This window comes from Homarus americanus, unplaced genomic scaffold (genome assembly GCF_018991925.1).
Source record: "Homarus americanus isolate GMGI-L3 unplaced genomic scaffold, GMGI_Hamer_2.0 scaffold2558, whole genome shotgun sequence".
NCBI lineage: Eukaryota > Metazoa > Arthropoda > Malacostraca > Decapoda > Nephropidae > Homarus > Homarus americanus.
In genome coordinates, this window is record NW_024745671.1 from 1,654,612 (window position 1) to 1,675,066 (window position 20,455).

Consider the following 20,455-nt stretch of genomic DNA (forward strand, 5'->3'; position numbering starts at 1 on the left):
TTATTTACTTATTTATTTATTGCCTTCCTCATTACTACTAGCGTGTCTGCCGTGACTGGCCGGGTCATGGGGTGGTCTCCCAGGACCAACAATTACACAGGGGCACTGAGAAGGTCGTACCTCTTCATATTTCTTATCTGCCTCCTCAGCAATATGCTTAGCCTGTGCCAGCTGGGTCTCCAAGATGCCCACACGATCGTCTTCCATGTTTGCTCGGTTTTCCAAGCACTTGCGGGCTCTGGTGGTGGTGATGGGGAGGAGACGATAATGATGAAGATGGACGGTTGGTCAAGGTGAAGGTTGTGGTGGTATTTGGTGGAACATCCAACAATAGCAGCAGGAAGATACAAAGAGGAAATACGTTTTGGTTAACATCATCATACTTTTATAATGGGTCTACCTAAAACTTGCGTAGAATTACGATATATTATAGCAATACGTTTCCGGTGTTGACGCTTCCGGCTGTAGCTATCCGAGCACTTTTACGCCCTTAACATTTATAATCAGATTCAATATTCTACAATTCAAATTTAAATAGGCGGAGCACCTTCATCACGTGCAGGAACTTTAGAAGAATGGGAAAGGATTAAGAATGAGATTTACTGTGATACGATACTGAGATTTTCCAATTAATTTACAGGATATGAGCTAAAAAGGCAAATAATTAAATATATGAAGGTGTTGATCACAATCGTAACGTCCACCGATAGCTACTAACCAGAGTGACAACAGCTTTTATTATATTATACCTTATGTATTAAAAAATAAGACCAGTTTGTGACTTTTCAAGTTGAGGAACAGCGTTTGAGTCTTTCAGAATGAAGTTATCTAACAGTGATAGTATTTTGGACTAACTTCTCAAGACACTTTTATTAAACAACAACAGTGACTATTTTTGGTCTTTACTACTGGGTTGAGGTTGTGTATAATTTGGTTAATAGTTTATCCTTCTTGTACTGCTAAAATGTCTCTCAGGAATTTTTTTAAAGAGTAAAACTTGTTCTTTGTTAAATGAAAACGCCCTAAGACCAATGGTTTAGCCACGTAAAAATAATGATTTCCGAATCCTGCATTATATTGTACAACTATTCTGTAATACTGTGCGTACAACTAATAAATTAACACCTATATTTGGCAATACGTACATCAATAAATGAGGTCGGGGTAATGTGTAAATGAAGAAATAGTTATCAATAGTTTTACAGTGCAATGTGTAAATGAAAACTTATGAGAGAATTTGTGGCAACATACCTAAGAAATTAATACATAAGATACATGTAAATAAATACATACAAGTGATGTGTAGGTGGGAGGGTTTATTGTGGTGGGGCGGGCAAGTGCGACGAGTTGCCCAGGTGTGTTTTGAGACTTACCTGTGGTGGCCCCGTCAACCCTGGCCGGCGACAAGTAACCACAAGGGGCCGCGTGGCACACCCACCACCACGACCAAGCTTTACTACACAATTCCAACACTTTGCCTTGCTAACTTTTTTTTTTTTACTTTTTCATATCGTTTCTATTGCTCTCATTCTCTCCCCTGCTCTTTGGTGAATATATAATTTTTTTTTCTATAATTTTTTTTAAGCTTTATGATTACTAGGGTATGACGCAGTTGTGTCGTATGTAAGGTGTGCAGTATGGGCTGGGGATGAGTCGACCCGACCTCTCCCCCAGCACCGCCGACCCACGCCCCCAAGACCACACACCGCCCACAAGGATGAAAGGAGGAAGGTAGCAGTGGGTATGGGAGGGGGCATGGTGGGTGGCAGACTGAGCGGGTCAGAGCGCCTCCTGCACCGCCTGCTCAGCCTGGAGGGCGGCGAAGAGGCGCTCCACTTTGGCCCCGATGTCGGCGATGCGGGAGAGGAGGTGTTGGGCGCGCTGGTCCTGTTCGTCAGGAGATACTGACCGCTCGGACTCGTCGGCGGCCTGAGAAGCCTCGGCCAGCTTGGTGGTGGCGGTGTTGAGGCGCTCCTCAGAGCGTTCCAGGTCCTCTTCCAGCAGCTGGATGCGACGGTTAAGAGCGGCCACCTCACCCTCAGCCTGTAAATGTAAAAAGGAGCGAACAATCAGAGTACCGCCTTCAACGTCTGCAAGAGAGCTTTTGCTATGCGGCTTACACACACACACACACACAAAAGGACGCACGCACGCACATACGCGCGCACACACACACGACTCGTGTAGTTTCCTGAGCACACTGATAACGGCCGCACAAAACTCCACACTCCCGCTACTTTCTTTGAGCGGCTTTCTCCACACCAACTTTCATACTTGTTCTAAAACAGACACCATTCTGGCTTTCACATGAGGTCTAGGGAGGAGATAAATTAGTGATGATATAATGAACTGAGTTTGAGTTTTCAGTATTTACTTTTGTGTAGGCTAGTAGTACTTGATATGCAGAAGTAGAAAAATTAAATAGGCGTGATATTATTACACTGCATTAATATAATCTTACGGAACCAAAAAAATTACTGAATTCTCCAAAAGGGAAGCAGCAAAATCAAGAGGAAAATTTCTGGTGCTGAACACTCGAGTTAGCTCATTTAGGTTATTCCGAGGGAGGTTTATCTTGTAGACCCACGAGGGAATCTTTTATCAAGCATGGGAGGGACTGTAATGTATTTTAGGTATGACACTATCTTATTTGTATTGAATGGTACACTGGATATTTTTCTGCTAACTCAAGTAACACACAGTAATAATTAGTCGAATGGAAATAAATATAAACAAAACTCCATTTACAAATAATAAAACCAAAGACATACATAATACACATCATTGCTAGTTCACATGGAAATAAAAGATACCCACTGCAAAATAAAAGAGAAAAGGAATTATTAAGTAAGGCAAATAATGGACATCCACAAGGCATTTAACTGAATGCTTGGCAACTTCACTAAGGAGTTTAGGTGAGATCTTGAGTGCGACAGAACACAAGATCACCACAACATGCAATCATATTGTCCCTTTGGTAGTCTCGGTGGTGTTTACTACACCTGTGTTTGTAAGACTAGGATCTGCTGCAGTTATCCTATGAAAACCTTCCTATGTTGTACTAATTAAAAGTATGTTCATAACACTTCCAAGTATAGCCTACTGTTCCCAACACTAAGCTATCTTGCATAGTTTTAGAACTGCAAAATATAAGCTAAAATTATGCTCAAAGAGTCTTGCCACACAAGACTTGTCGCTAATTCCAAGCACATTCGTACACACCCACCAGAGGCTTCTGCGGGTGATATCATGAAGAACACACATGTATTTAACTCCATGATACCCAAACAGATAATTGGTGTTTGGGTTGAGCCGAGCTAGAGTAACTGTCGTGTCTTCAAGCCCACAGTTGACCGTAGGTTGCTAGGGGGTGAGGTGAGTGTAAACTGCTGGGCGAAAGGTCCAGGATGGCCATCTGGTGGTGGTGCCACCTGTCCACACTTACACCTTCACTCTCCCAAAACACTTTTTAATCTCACGGCGAGCAAGCGCCTTACATTTATTGACTCAGAGCCCATTACACAATCTACTCTTAACACACTACTAATTTCCCTGCATGGTTCATTGCCTTTCAGTAATTTTCGGACAAGGGCAGCACACACCGGGCAGGTCTGGAGACGCCCTTGGGCCTGTGAGTCATACAATGGCTCCTTGGTTGGCCTTAAAAGGTAGCAGTCTTCTCATTGATTCCCCAGGCCGTCCCTGGTTGCTCTCTAACACAGAAGGACGCGTGAGTGGTTGTGCAAATCTGTCTGATACTTCCGCGGAAAACCTGAAATAGTGGTCTACTAGTGGTACTGCCCTAACAAACTTAACAACTAAACTATATTCATCTAGGTGTATATATTGTCACCCTGTTGCTATATACTGTGTATGGACTATAGTGAGACAATAGGCTTGCATTTCTAACAATGGTGTTTACTTTCAATTCATAAGTAAGTGTAACTGGTGATGCGTCCGGGACAAGAAGCCTCGTCAGGAAACCCACCCCAACCACACTGGGTACTACTGTGCCCGAGGTTGTTCTGTTCCTGTACTCTGGTCTTGCATGCAAATAATTTCTTCATAGGATGGAGACACACAAAAATGATATTGTTGCGAGATGGACATCGCAACCTATGGCGGCTTCTTTACCAAGGGAGATAAGAGTATTGTAACCCAAGTTTCTTTTCCCAAATGGTATGCAATACATTTTTTTTTTCGTGAGGGATGGGCAGAAAATTTTACTACGGCGTCGTACAACAATCTAAATTCTTTGTCAGGGATGGACTCTTATTTTTTCATAAGTCTTGGATTACAAATTTAACTTCTTTTTTAACCATGTTCTATGACGCTACATTTTTTTAATATCAAATGTGGGAAAGACAAACAAGCTGTCAGGATGTGAAGGCAAGAGCAGCTGACCCCTAGCAAAAGGTGAAAGGTCTTCTCACACAGTGTTAAAGAGACAGGAATGGGAGGGTACACCAATCAAGGGAGATTTCAGATTTGCCCCCGAGGGGGCTAGTTTATTGGGCACCCCCTTACATCCTGTGCAAGGTGAAGCGCAGAAGCGTTTACAGCGCCCAACAGGGAAGTATGAAAAGTTCATACTTGCCTTAATGACTCGTACATTAAGGGCGTAAAAGCCTGAAGGGTCATAGGTTTCGTCAAGTTACATAAAGTGAGAGAATGATGAGTGTGTGGGGGGAAAATTCCCGGTACATTTCATCTGTTTAGGGCAAAGAGTGGCAGGTCCCTAATAATGTCAAATGCCAGGCCTGTGACTAGGAGGAGGGAAAACCAATCAAGGGAGATGAGACAAGAATCTTCGAATGCACGGAGAGTGGTCCTTTAACCCCCCCCCCCACACACAGATTCACGTTCTCCGGAAAATGGAGATAAAGAGCATCCGCTGTTACGGCACCTACTAGATCCATTCCTCTCCTCACGACGACTCTTTCTCATCTACAGATATTTATCCTTGGACATTAAACACACAGTACTGCATGTGTGTTTAAGAGGGTATATTAATGTGGTATTCGTCAAGTGTTACTTGTATTTTGATAATGAGTGTAGATGTGGTTTGCTATAGTGTACGTTATAGTGGATGCGGGTAGTAAGAATGCACAAAATAAGTGAAAGGGAGAAAGAGGAGCAAGGGGAGGGAGCTTTAAGCGGCGACGTGTAATTGTGTGGCTGTGTACGTGTACCACCACCAGCCAACCAGAGGAGGAGCGCCGTCGCCATGGTAGGTGTTGTTGCTGAAGCTGCCGCCTGGGCTAGCCTGACTGTGACCGCCACTCCAATGGCTGGGTAGTGGCCGGGTGGTGGTGGGCACGCACACGCCATGTCCATGTTTGGCCACACCCCCACCCTGCCGCTGCCCGCTCGTCTCTCCCACCTCCCTCCCTCCTCCTACTACACCCAGCCCCTCTCATCCCCCAGTGACCTAGCCCTCCTCACAGCCTTAACAGCTCTCCACATCCACTCGTTTAACATCATCCATGGGGGCGAGACTCATTACAACCAGGATGTTCATACCACCTATCAAAATTCCATTAACGTGGCTGGTATTTACACTTCCCGTTGACGGCAGCGTGACATCACACTTTATGAGATACAGTATGAGAAAGTATTTATGCAAGAAATGGTGAGCCTGAGTGTAACTGTGGGGGCCAGAGGTCAGGAGTTAGCAGGACAACGTAACGGAGGGCTGTTGAGGCCGGGCGGATGCGCTCTACAATTATGTAGGATAAACTATCAGAGGATGTTCAACTGTACTGGGAACCCCAAACATCTGGTTCAAAATAAACACACGTCGTTTGCATTATAATGTCACAAGTTACCATTGATTAATCATCTCTCTCCCAGAAAACTTTTACACAGGATTACCAATGTTCCCACGTACATTTTGTAAGATTGCTATAAATTTATATACTGGTAGACATTAGCCATATAGATAAACTTTTAGTACAAGGGCCAAAACAGTCAAGAAGAACCAAAGTAGATTTATGATGTAATTTAATTTACTGTACCAGGTACGTTGCGTATGGTACATACTGATCTACCAGAAGACAGTGACCAAAATAGGTGTAAGGTTACACAAGAGCCAAGGGGTGGTTGTTTGAGCAGTCCGGGCACAGCACAGATCACCCGACGCAACTCGACTGGTCATGCCACTCTTGCCAGGCAGTTGTTACTTTGGTCTTGCCTGCTCACCAACCTTCCCGAAGCTAACAGTAGCACTCCTGTTGGTGTTGATCATTATAAACGATTGCTTAAATGATCAACACCCCCTAAAAGGAGCCACATAAACATTGATTTAATTCTTCTCAACTATGAGCACAAGAAAGGTGCAGTAGCTCCCTTTGTTCGTAAATTGTACAACGCATTGTATCACAACGGTATGCCCCCCCCCCCCAAGCAACATCACCACCCAAGCCTCGCACCCGTTAACCCAAGTGATTTGACTAATGCTCAGCGGAAGATCTGCAGAACTACCAGTCCCCCTGACACTGCCCCCCCCCATCCCCTGGTTACGTTAGCACATCATACCAACACCCACCTAAAATTCCTCCATCACAGACTTTTGTGTAATACGTCACGTACATATGTATAATTATTGAACAGGGACATTATACGTGGGGGGGGGGGCATTGTCCAGTAGTAAATTATGGCGTGGTGCCAGCAATGTGTGGCAGATGGTGAGCAGCCAGACGTCGGGGAGGGACGGGCGGGCTCCGTGTATAAGCAACCACCCAACACATTTGTTCAACTCATGACAACTGCGAGGGCTCCTCCTACACTTCCAACTGTGACTAAGGTTATCTCGTGTTAATTAAGCCAAGATACAATAGAGTACCGTCAACCTATTATCACTTTGGTTTCAGGGTACATACTGGATTGTGTTTTACTCTTAATAGTACCGGTAATGAAAACGGGGGTTTCGTACCCACTAGTTCTATTACTGATTATAATTATAATCGTATCTTTATGTAAAATAAAAAAAATAATTAAGACTTCCAAGAACAAACGTAAATATCTACTTAAATCTTCACTTCAACCTGAAATTTGGTACCGGGTACTGTATAACGAGTCGATCTGGACTTATTTGGTGAATCGAACTTGTTTCGAGGAGGTAAATATTACGTGTACACAAATGGGTACTCCTCTAACCCACAGATTAAAGTGTGCGAGTTAAAAGGTATTTACATAACAGGGGGTGACTGACTGGCTTACCTCGCACCGGTATCCCGCGGTGAGTAAACCCCGCCAGACACCTGTACTATCCCATTATCCACACATGGTAGTCTCCCCGACCCCCGCCACCCATGACAACACACCTATCATCACCAACACCTCCATGCTCATATTATACCACAGTTTCACAAGATGACAGCGCGGTGTATCACATACTTCATGGAGTAACTCACAAGTAAGGAAGTGTGAAATGCTGCTGCTCTTGGGATGTAAAGGTTGTTTGGCTAAGATTGGTTTCATTGTGTAATAAGTCCTAGTCGATTCTTATCCAGTCAGCTGCTTGCATCTCTGACAACAACCTTGTACGGCACTAATGCTGGTAATAGAAAATAAACAAGTGTTGAGAGAAGACAATTCGCCAGCAGTGCACAGTGTCACACTACACAATACAATGAACTACGTTACGGAAATATCACCGATTGATGAACCTGGGTACGGTAACTATTTGTTAAAAACACACGGGGTATAGTATGAAGTTTTATGTACTTTTTGTAGGCGAGCATACACGAACGAGAGAGAGAGAGAGAGGCACATGCTGCTCGGGAATCAAGTTCGATTCGACATTTGAGCTAGTAAGCCTCTCTCCAGCTGATGGCGAGACATGAACACTGTGACGGTGCGAGAGAGAGCTCAGTGGAGCAGCCTACCACAGTCGCCTCTGGTGATCCAAGTCTCCGTTACCCTCGATACAAACTGGTGGGGGGTCAGCGACGAGGAGGGGGTAGGCTTGGTGGAGGGCAGTAACTATTCTTCAGACTCCTCTTGAACGCCTTACACACACGCACCCAAGGAACAAAGCAATAATGTAAGCTGCAACAACGACACTGCACGACCACCAGAAGGCGGAAATAACTTTCAACTCGTGACAACAACAATAGCCTCCAATTTTACTTCCTTCTTATACGGTAAACTCATCTTAATATCCCTGGCCAATGACCTAACCACACACGCGGCATATTAGGGACCCCCTCCCCCCCTCCAGCCACTCCGTCTCTTCCACCGTCCGTCTGAGTCCCATTTAGTCCCCACATGAGTCACAGGTAAGTGGACTGCCTGCCTGGACGAGCGGCTCCACCGTAGCCCCCAGGGAGCCACCCTAACTCCTCCATCCTCTGCTAGACATATCACGTCACATTCGCCTCGTGATACCAACACAATATTGTAAGTAGTGTCTCGCCTTCATTAGTCAAGTAATCAGGCAAAATAGTCTAGTTCAACTCGCCATGGCTATTGTAAATAGTCTACGACTATCAATTGAGAGCAGAATTTCTTGACCATGAGAGTTGTACCGTCCAGAATATTATTTATCTTATCAATCTACGAAAACATGTGTTTGAGTCTTCAAACAAAATAGCTGTGTGCTGTGTGAATCAAGTTTATAACGGGAATAGGAACTGGAGGAGAGAGCGAGCTCACACAGGCGAGCACTGTGCTCCACCCGCTCTAGCAGCCTTGCGTCAACACTGCTGGCGGCCGCCGCCGCAACAGTTTCAACATCACCACCACTAACTTTCTTTTACGTTAACGGGAAGGTACAAGGAAGACGGCGGGAAATGCAATGCTTTCACAGTGAACTATAGGCCTATACGATAAGTTTAAAAGCCAAGACCATTTACCCGTTGTCAACTGTATCCGATACATTCAATGTCAATGTATCTAATGTAAACTATTACATTAATTTAAAGCTTCACTGTACTCTATAGTATATTCAGTTGACATCTTATAAAATAAAAACCAACACACCGACTAATTTGCATGCGTTCCATTCCCTTATGACATTAAGCATAACATGATAATTAATTTACCATCCCCACTACTGACTCTCGTGTGTATAATACTATCAGCCACTTAAGTATTATTACACACAGCTGCTCGATACGTCAATGGCGACCAGAATGTAATGACATATGCTTCCTCAAATCATGTGCAACAGATACAGTAGAGTCACAACAGGAACCACCTCATTATTACTCTATGCCACATACTACGGTGACATAGAATATTTATCTTTGGGGTTTCAAAGTCACACACACCAACAAAAGCGCTTTGTGTGAGCAACCAAGACCAATCGCTACAGCATATTCACAAAACTAACACCACCAAAAGGGCTCGACAACTTATATGCCTGCACTGTACCGTCAACCTTATCGACAAGGGTCACAAGGCTGAGATTAGCGACACTGTTCTTCCTCTCAGTCGTTGCCTTGCAAATCTAAACAACGCGCTCTTTTCCCATCCGCAATGAACTCATTCCTCAGCTTAAGACACCACGCCACCAGGCGGGGTTTATATCACAAACAAACATTTCAAAACATGCAGTGAAACCTCTCCTTCTTTTCAACCCCCTCCCTCAAGGCAAAAAAAAAGTTGCTGCGTTTGCTTATACAGTATTTTCAAGATTAGCATTAGTTTCTTAGATAATAACTGCAGATATTTTTTGCGATTATCCTTTTGTTACATCAATGTCTTCGGGAAATATTTTTACACAATACAGTTGACTCCAAGGCAAAGGAAATTGAAGGTACTTGTACAGGTAAATTCCGTTAGCTATATGATAAAACCATGAAAATGTCATCCTTAGTGAGGCAGGGTACAGAAGCCAATGACCTCTAACCACAACATTACTCGCGCCTGAGTCACATAACTACAAACACTTGTTTATCACTTATTTTGACTCCTACAAGTAAGATTTTTTTCTTGTCTTCAATATAAGTACATTTATTGGTCATGACGCAGCACGGCAAGCTTACCAGTTCTGATATAAAATGCTTTACGAGTCCAGCCGACGGCAAACACTTCTATACCAGCATATAAAGAACATTTGATTATAAGTAACTATAGCCTGTACACAATCATGACACACTGAGAAATTAATAGTCATGGTCACAGAGGAGCATCGTGCTGTCTTAAAACTGTTGATAATATCAACACAACGCCCCATGTTGGCTCATGATTTATCATTATCTTATCTGTTATCTTATCGGTGCACCGAGCTCCAAGTTCCCGTCTCCTCTCACAGTGGCTCTTATTGTTGTCACTCCGTTTCTCTGGAGGTACGCAACTTACATCCCCAAATACAAACTTTTATAAACAAAAATTGTCCCCGGGTTATCATAAAACTAACCCATTTGTCGTTGTATTTATTTGTTCGCCGTATAGACAATAATCCGGATACAGTACTAGCAAGTTGAAAAATTACATCTAAAAATTTTCGGAAAACTGTAAATGAAAAAGTTCATTTTATTCATACGCTGAAGTTCAAATGTTAATTATATTAACTCCATCCTTATGTTAATCTTTTGTTTATGATATAAATTCAGAGGAAGCATTTATAAGTTCCATATAACACGAAGTCATATTATAACCTTCATGAAAGATGAAGTGAACATACTGTAGACTACCCGACGTGTTTTAAGCACGACCTTCATAACCTGTACAGACTCTACATGACACACAACATGTAGTCAGAGTATAGCCAACACAGGGCGGTCATTTCTAACATACCCAAACAGCTTGAAATGAATGTGGCTTGCGTGCTAGTGAAAGTGTGTCAAAGCCCTTACACCCAACCTAATTTTAACCTCGCTCGCCCATGACAAGTAACGTAAGTGCCACTACTTCACCACTCATAATTGGGTTAAATTTAATTCCTGGTCATGTTAAATTACGGTTAATGATCCAACTTGTTCCGTATTAATCAGGTTGGCACACTTTATGGCAGAAAAAAAAGTACGGTAATTGAATATTGACTTCTAAAATTACCATGAATTGACAAGCTTTTTAAGTTAAATATATCAACTAAATAAAAGATCATATATCTTCATCAACAGGTAAAGCGAGGGGCCAATGTCTCAACCATTTTAAGTATCAGCTCAGCACACCGACGCCATCACACCACCTTCACGGGATGTAGGTAAGCTACATATTTTTTTTTACTCTTCCCATCAATATTAGTTATTTGGATGGGTGTTCCACGTGTTATTATTCAAGCTTAACTATTTTGTAGCAAACGTGCACAGCAATTTTTATGCTACAGATTGTGTATTGATTTTCATAACGACTTACTCTGGATTTTATTGCCTTTGAACATACAGTATTATGCACCTGAAAACTACGAAACAAAATTGGCTGCTGGAAACACAAGGGAACTACATTTGCGTGACGTGGTAGTTGATATGAGGGGAGGTTACTGCGCTATGACTGATCTGGCTCCACGCCCATCCCGCCCACCACCCCACGCCCACATCCGCACTCTACTCTCCACTACACACATCACCTACACGCGGAAGTGTAGTTTACCGCCACGCCTACACGAGGAAACACGGTCAGTAGACACGCACAAACATACACCTGTTTTACAGTCACACGCAGTGTATCCCTAGATGCATCTGTGATCTGGGGCTCACACAGTGCCCATAACCCCCTGACATCGATCACAACCCAGACATTGAGTTTGTGTAAATACCTGAGCACAACCCATTGAAAAATTCAACTAGGAGTGAGCACAACCCACTGATACGAAACACAAAGAACTAGTAGAGAACACAACTACAATAAACACAGTGAGCTAAAGTGTTGAGCTCAACCTAGTACTCGGACACTCTCTTTCGCATACCGGTACATTTATCAATTTATAGCGGGGGCGTGAGTTTCCTCTGTCGTGACAAGCTTGGTATTGGCTTTTTGTCTGCGATCACTAGCCATAAAGTGAGGGCGGAGGACACACTCGCAGGGTGGGGGGCAACCTGGTACAAGGGGACGTTTTTATACCCCTTTTTGTGGCATAGGCGGGCCATGTACTATTGCTGTGCATTGTCCAAACACCCCTGGCATCGTTAAAGCAACGGGAAAGAGGAAATTGGGTGGAGGAGAAAGTTGGGGCCAGCCACAGCCTAGATATAACATCATGATGTCCTATATTTCCGGATTGACTAAACCTTGCAACCTGTACAGCATAAGACTAAAGGTGTGGCATGATACAGTTTACAATACTACTGTAGTGCACTTAGCTCCTACTGGCATATATATATATATATATAACTGGATACCTGCTACACATCAATAACGATGAGACAGAGAGAGAAATTACTTTCACTTAGTGTGTGTCTGTAGACAAAGCAGGAGTCAGTCAGTAACCAAGGACTCTCACTACCAACAGCCTACGTCACTCCCCCTCTCTCTTACTCGCTCAGCCTCTGCATCTCATTAGCCTCACTCCCTCCCGCCTCAGCTACATCTCATTTAGTCGCCACCATGACACGGTTCGTCCTATTCCCTTATTCACTAACAGTTACGTTTAACCCTTCATCATCATTATTTTATCAACATTTTCAGAATTGTCTTTTGTTTTCAGGCCATTTCGTCATTGCTATATAAAAAGGTTCTGAATCAATCTATTTTTATCCCTAGCGTTACGCAAGACTCAGTTGATGAGTATGAATGGTAGCAGACGTGAAGGTCGGTGAGGGAACGTTGAAGATGGTGACTGTAGGTGGGTTAAGGACATGTCTGTGGGTGGACTAACGTAGAATCTGGGGGGAGCGGGCGTGGTGACCGGTGTGTGTGGTCATTACTCGTAGACAATTTGGGTGACGTCAGGGGCTGAACATGACGTGATGAGCGGGCAATGTTCAGCACTTCCGCCAACCACCACGTCTGTCTGGGAGCGGAAGAGGTGGTCATGTGATGCTACACCACCTTACTGCTACTGTGAGGCAGGGGAAGGGCGGTGCCATACAAGGACACACACACAGGGGAAGGGCGGTGCCATACAAGGACACACACACAGGGGAAGGGCGGTGCCATACAAGGACACACACACAGGGGAAGGGCGGTGCCACAAGGACACACATACAGGAATACACACGCAATACGTACATATATACATATATATATACTTACACGCACAAAAAGGATTTAAACCCACAGGAACCAGAACGAATATAATTTCAGACTCCAAACCTACGGTAAATTAACATTCACACACCTACGTCCTATACCTACACCCACACAAAGTACAGGGCGTACCAACCATTTTTAACATTAATAAATTTAATTGGAAAGTAGCCAATAATATCCATACACGCATTCAGATCTCGAGTCATATATACTCAAAGTATATAACTAAAATATAATAAAACGATGCGAAAGTGTTCTTTATGTAAATAATGGCTCTATCAACACGGTCTTCACACAATGATACGCGTTAGGTCGAACTTGTATTTTTACCTCCAGAATATAACATTTCACCTATAATCTAAACGAAATGACGAATTTTCCCATTACCCGAACATTATAAAATAATTGAAATCGGAGTTAAATAATCGGGTTCTATTACTAATTAAAAGTTGATAGAGCATAGGCACATTTAAAGGTTTTGGATGATCACGGCGTGTACAAATTGATGCACAAGGTGGGTTTACGAAAGACTTGTGGAAGACGGAGGTCGAATGGTGAGCAGTAGAGAAGGCAGTTGAGTCAAGAGGATGGATATCGGATAAGAAAGGGGGATGAGTAATTGAGAAAGGAGGAGAAACGGTTTGGTAAGGTGGGTACGATGCTGGGGATTGAGTAAAAGGGGAAGTCAGATATGGATGAGAATGGGGAACATGCAGGTGAATATGGAGGAAATTAGGCGTGGAGGGAAGTGAAGAAGTGTGTGAAAAATGAAGGGAGGTGGTTTGGAGTGGAGGGAAGGGTGGTGGTGGTGGTTTAGCTAAAGCGGCCGCTGATCCGAGGTGAGAGCCCAGCCCAGCACAGGCAGGTCTTCCCGGGGCCCTCCGCCACCAGCAGTGATGTAACAAGTGATGCAAGCACGATTATAAAGCATCTGTTACCATTAACACTTACCAAGGACCCTGATAGGCTTTGAGAATCTTGAGTACATAAAGTGTAAACTTATTATATTCTATTAGCATGGTAATATACTGGCAAAAACTAGTACCGCTGCTGGCCATGGATCATGTCGGGCTTTGAGGAAGGTGTTGCACAAAACTGTGGTGTCATATTACGATGCCTGTGAAGGAATACTACAGGCTGTGGCTTTCCTTCACAGAACCGGGCGGGTTTTTGTCTAGGACAATTTTGCGACCTCATAATAAAATCCGAAATACAAATAATGAACTACAATCTCCAGCTGTTGCTTTTCACTGATATACAGCTGTATTTTCCAATTGTAGTCAATGCAAAGGGCTGGGGTGTTGCTAGGACAGATTGTATTACTAGCCTCCAGCTACATGAATCATTTATCACCGTGTGAATGATGTATAAACTATGAACACAAAAGATGCCACAAAGATACGAGTCGCGAGTTATCTCCGTAAGTCATATTATAACCAAAGTCGGAAAAACATCGTATTCTCCCCAAAAATTCAAATTGTCAGGAAAATTTAACCCGTGAATTCATTAAGAATAACTACAAAGGGTACCGGTAGTGTCCTATCATGTTCCACATAAGAAGACTCATACAAGACAACCTCCAGTGTTCTGATATACTAACATAGGTGGTTTGAAGTGAGCGAACATGATAGTCTAGGTCTCTAGGAGGGCAGACACACAGAAAGACAGACACAACGTAGTCCCGAGCTTTCCCACGCATTGATGAGAGTTTCCCACGGTGCACCTGCAGTACACACCCCACTGCCGCCTCCCCTCATTCACTCACCTGGGTCAAACCTACCACACCTTTACCATGGAATACAGGGACACGAAGCGACACAAACAGACTCGCACTCTCAAACATCCTCTCTCGCCCACACCTCTTCTCACACACAAACTATGTAGTCTTATGAACTAAACAACTAAAGTCTTTCCATAACAAAATCATGTCCAACAGGGAATTACTCAATGTTATCCGCGTTGTTTGCAAATTCATTCGAGATAGTTCAATTCCGGTATAAAAAGGGACGTAGGATGAACCGCCCTAAAAGTGATCTATTCATGCCTAGTTACAATGAACATGAACCACAAGAACAGCTACAAGAGCTCTCTTACCGTAGGAGCTAAAACAATGGATGTCCTGCTTAGGAAACAAACAAATTGAACGTCTCATTAATTACAAAATAAACGTCCGTTATGAATGAACGCCTCACCATGAGCCATATGATCACTGTGCCCAGTCAAACGATGCACAAACAATACAAAATGATACAAGTTCAACGCTTTAAAAGCAAATATCAAAACCCTGAAAACCTTACCTCAACTTTCACCCTAATTTGACACAGTTCAATCCAAGAATTATTCCCTAGAATGCTGTACTGTTTGATAAATATACATCCAATGAAACTTTAAATGGACCAACGATGATATTGATAGTTTCTTTAGCCAGAAAAAATACCGATACAGAGTAGACAATAATAACAATATCGACATGGCTGAGCAATTTGAGAGCCTGAGCCCTCTTAGTGGCATCGAATATTTAACGTACTGTACATTTATCTCAAGGAATTATTATATAACATTTAGTATCATCTGGATAATTACACGTAACATGGTGCTAGTAAATACATACGAGAAAGTTATCACAATTATTACTTTATTTATTTATTTTTTTTACATTTACAAGTATATACATATTTTACAATGGAGTTGATATACAGTACAGTAATCTGATAAGAGGGGGAAGCAATACACGTGGGTTATGTTAACGTGAAACAAGGGGACAGACAGTCAAATATATATTTATTGCAATGATAATTTCTATCTACGTGACAGTATATGTATTATGATATAATGGTTTTGATGGTACAGTAAAAATAAATGTTACAAAAGTATTAATAATTAGACAATATATATATTTTAAGAGTTGCTAACTAGAGGGTATAACTCTCGAGAGCATCGGGTGAATAAACTACTGTACCGGTAACTGTATTTCATACTTGTGTCGAGTAAACCTTCTGGATGTAAGGCTACAAGGTGTTTGTTGTGAGGGTGGAGGTAATGAGGGTAATAGACTAGCGGGTGTGGTAACGGGCGGCTACAGGGTCACAGGGGCTATACGGAAACGGGGTCAGATGGAGGGCGCGACCTCCAGCCTGGCGACAGAGGTAACCTTTGACCCCCCCACCCCACGTCCTTACCCATGACACTCCCCCTTTTGGTGTCTCGTGTTAATGGTCAAGAGGGTGCCACCTATATCACTTTCCTTAAAGGGTGCCACCTGTGTCACTTTCCTTAAAGGGTGTAATCTATATCACTGCCAAAAGGAAAGCACATGTGTCACTCCCTAAAGGAACCATCTGTTACTACCCAGTGGATGCCATCTGCCATTTGTTCCTATACTCCATTCTTCAACAACCCAAAACGGTTTCACATTTACATTAGAATTCTAAATAATATCCACAAACAAACGATCACTTGATACCAAAGGCTTTACGTGTACAAACTGACACTGGGACCATAGAGGCTTGTGTGTAAATTAATCACTAAAAATCACTAGCAAATATAGAAATGATGAACGCTCAGTAATAATTTTCAATCCCAGAGACGAATTTAATGATGCCACAAACATTTAAGTCATTCGTACTTGAGGATCTGGCACTGCAGATTCATGCCCCAAGTTGCTTAAGAAAATAGTTTCACCATCACGCTATCGGGGTCAACTCACCGGCTGACGAATGCTCCAGACGAGTGGTGATAGTGATCATGCTGCTTGTGGACTTGTTGGGGTTCATACTTAGTCCTTACCTCACTAGAGTTTAAGCCATAGAGAGAAGCGAGAACAACAGAGGGTATTGTGACGTCAGAGCATGGCAAGGCTGACCTAGAGCCAACCAACACCTCTCTTCACCCTGCCACCACCTCACACGCCCCACTTTCCTTCTTACTCACCCACACCTGTTCACTCATCACCCCTACACACTCATCCTCTCACGTTTTCTGCTTCACCTTTCATCACCAGGGAGTTAAGCAAGAGAACAATGCTGCCACCTACTACCAACAACCTTACCCAGACACCCTCATTGGTCTTAAAGCAAGCATCAATTATCCCTCCCATTAATGGCGACAGTGGGCAACTATGACGTACCCTACTGTGCTACATATCCAAACCAAGACAAATTTCCCTTAAATGTGCCTAAATTAAAATAAATTCTCCCTTCTCGTCCCCTCCCTCCCTAACACACAGGCGTCACTACGAGACATAAAAACACTTTTCAGCACTAGAGAGATGGGAGGGAGAGGTTAGCCACTACTACACAGCATCCCCCCACCCACCCACCCACCTCCCGTCACCCTTGATCACCGGCCAGATACGGATGGTGAAGCACCACTGTACACTCTCCCTTTCTCCCGCACGCACCTGTCGCACACACCTGCTCTTTTTCACCGTCTGACACCGTCTAATAAACTCTAAACACCAAACACATTAATCTAGTATCATGTAATTAACTAGAAAATCAACTTAAAATGAAAAGCATCACCCAGACCGTGAAAATATAGCCCCAATCCTGTTATTCTCCACTATATACATATCTACAGCACATTGTATTCCAGTGTTCATCCACAAGATGATTTGTAGAGAGCCTAATGTGAATATAGAGAAGCATGTTGTTCAATAGAGCCCGGGAATACTGACGAAGGTGGCTCAGCAGGGGAAAATGACGAGGTAGTTAAGACAAGGTCGCCTGTTGTGCCCGGGGTGAGGTGAAGGTGCGCTACCAAGCTTGGCCTAACCTTGCCCCCCCCCCTCCTCCCGCCTCCATACCTTCACCCCCAAACCACCTCCCGACTAAAATCTAACACACCAATGCCCCTCAACCCTACAACATTCCCAATACCATCCAATCCCCAACATCCCCTAACCCCACACTATCCCTATTCCTCATCACCTTTCCCTATCCTACAGTTTTATGCACATGTTAATCTCCCGTCTTGTTAAAGTAGGTTCGTATTCTCAGTGATTCGTACGTTAAATTTCCTCTGTTAAGTTGAAGTAAGAGAATGCATCTAATTATGGCAGTCTCAGTGCAATTTCGACGACAATCTAGACGTAACCTTTGTGTTAAGAGCTCAAGTACGCCAGTTAGATGCTTTCTCTCCTCATTAGTTAAAGAACAACGTATGAATCAATGAGCATCCGGGACCTGGTTGTTAACAAAGTCACCACGACGGAGATACGAGGTACATACATCAGCGCAAATGATGAGCTATCCCTACAGAATACCACTGAGACATACAACTTGTGGCCCGTCTGGTTTAGAGTATAGTATTGGGCTCACTTTATGTGGTGGCTTAAAGTTGATATCCTAGTGTAGTAAATGTTAACATAATACGATCACCTGACAGCAGCTAAACCCATATAGCTGCAGTGGTGAGCTCAATAAAGCTACGATGTGACCTCAACAATCACGTCACGCTAGATGAGTGTGCTACACAGCAATCGAGATTCTGGATATTCGTCAGCTTTATATGTACATGTTGTTCAATAAAACTTCCTTTACTGTGTATACAGTACGTTTTGCTTGTGTTTTGTGTTAAGTGGCAAGGTTAGAATGTTTTATTATACTTGCATTTGTATTCTGTAATTGAATATTTTATTTAAAAATTTACTTAAACTGCTATTCCCTTTTAGAAATTTCCCGGTAAAAGGAAGAGGCCAACCTTATTCTGTTTGAATTACGAAATGAAGCTTTTCAGACTATTCATTGAGTGTTTTTGTAAAATTCTGCTGACGGTCAGATGATATTTAAACGAATCAACTTAGAATCACGTTAAGGAAAGGTTGTCCGATCGTTGTTTACAATTATTACCTTACCGATACGCATTGAATCCTTATGAACGGTGACTGATCCAAACTAACCGAACCCAAGTCAAAAAATTTATCTTAACATAATTAGTTTGATTCGCGTATCTTTCATAGATTATTTCATGCCGTATTCACAAATAATAACTACTGTAAACATCGGCAGGTCATTCTTAATTGTGGGCAAACTCAACATGAATTTAAATAACTTGAGTCATATGTCCGCCACCTTATTCTGACTTAAAATATTAAAATTGACAAAAGGCAGTACAAGATAACCCCCTTTATTTCGCATGTACTAACTTCTCCAGTGTCGCTTGAGATCTCACATAAGCTAGCAAGAGCTACCTACCCCTACTGTCACCACCCCACCCCTCGCCTTAACTCCCAACAGTCGTGACTTAACTGCTTCACCTCCCTTTTCCACAGACCTGCCGATGACTTGCAAGTGTTATGTTGGGGACCGAGGGAAAACCTTGTGATATAATGACCGAATTCTACACATGTATAATCTTAATTTGGATAAAAAAATATATATAACCAATGACCCCTCACGACTCTGAAAGATTAAGAAGTATCACGTTTGTACATAATAGTTACGTACAAATCATATAATTCTAAGATTTTACAGTAATGTTGACAAGAAAAAATGTGGTGCAACACTAAAATAATTACATGAATTCGAGGAAAGAACAAATTTACTAGTCTGTAATGGCTGAAGACAGGTTTCTGTTTTACTGTTACAAAAATATCTTATGGCTCAGTATACCCGGTAAACAAATGCCAATAATTCCGGGTCACGCATTAAAACATCTTAATGTGAACAACCCAGACGGCAAACCCCAATGCTGAAGTACTTTATTTATCGTTTTGATCAAGAACATAGCCTTTTTCGCGGATGAGGAAGTTCATATTGGTCTTTTAGTGTCGGTATGGGCCCAAAAATCAGCGTGGTGCTAACTTTTAACATCTAAGCTGACTAATATACATAGTTTTGGGATCAACAGTAAAGGTTCCTTTTACACATTCCTGTTGCAAAAAATAACCGGGCCAGATATGAACCGGTAAAGAGGCCATTTAGAGTGAAAAAAAGGATGTGTAGATCCTGGTGCAGGTCCTCCATGACCAGGATCTGCCGGCCACGTTCTCGTTGCATTCACGACAACGGCTCCAGTTTTCTGTTTATGCAGCGTTAACAGAGGTATGCGACCCGCTGACTGACTCTATTTACCCCAACAATCTTACTGCCAATATTTCAACTTTATTCACTCCAATAAAATAACTCTCCAACAGATTTTAAACTAAAAAAAAAATGAGCGTCGCTTGTGATAACTGTAAGGTGAATATCTTGTGAGCGTGGCCAAGGGAACACCTGCACGAATAATAAGCAGCATTACACACCTGGCAACCCAAACTCCCACAATACCACCGCCTCCAACACTCACCCTTACAACATATTAGGATCTGACGTCT

The 20,455-nt window shown here is 42.8% G+C and overlaps 1 protein-coding gene across 39 annotated transcripts in view; it reads right to left on the reverse strand.

Annotated features, from left to right (window-relative positions):
• The window catches only part of LOC121878757 (tropomyosin), a 59,118-nt gene that overhangs the window by 12,547 nt on the left and 26,116 nt on the right, over positions 1-20,455 (reverse strand). For 24 of the 39 annotated variants that reach the window (XM_042385148.1, XM_042385151.1, XM_042385145.1 and 21 more), the window contains one exon: positions 1,910-2,043. In XM_042385148.1, the coding sequence (XP_042241082.1) occupies positions 1,910-2,043 (134 nt within the window). Of the gene's footprint in view, positions 1-120; positions 239-1,909; positions 2,044-20,455 lie in introns of all 39 variants that reach the window. The other 15 variants (XM_042385156.1, XM_042385155.1, XM_042385140.1 and 12 more) reach the window with 1 other exon arrangement.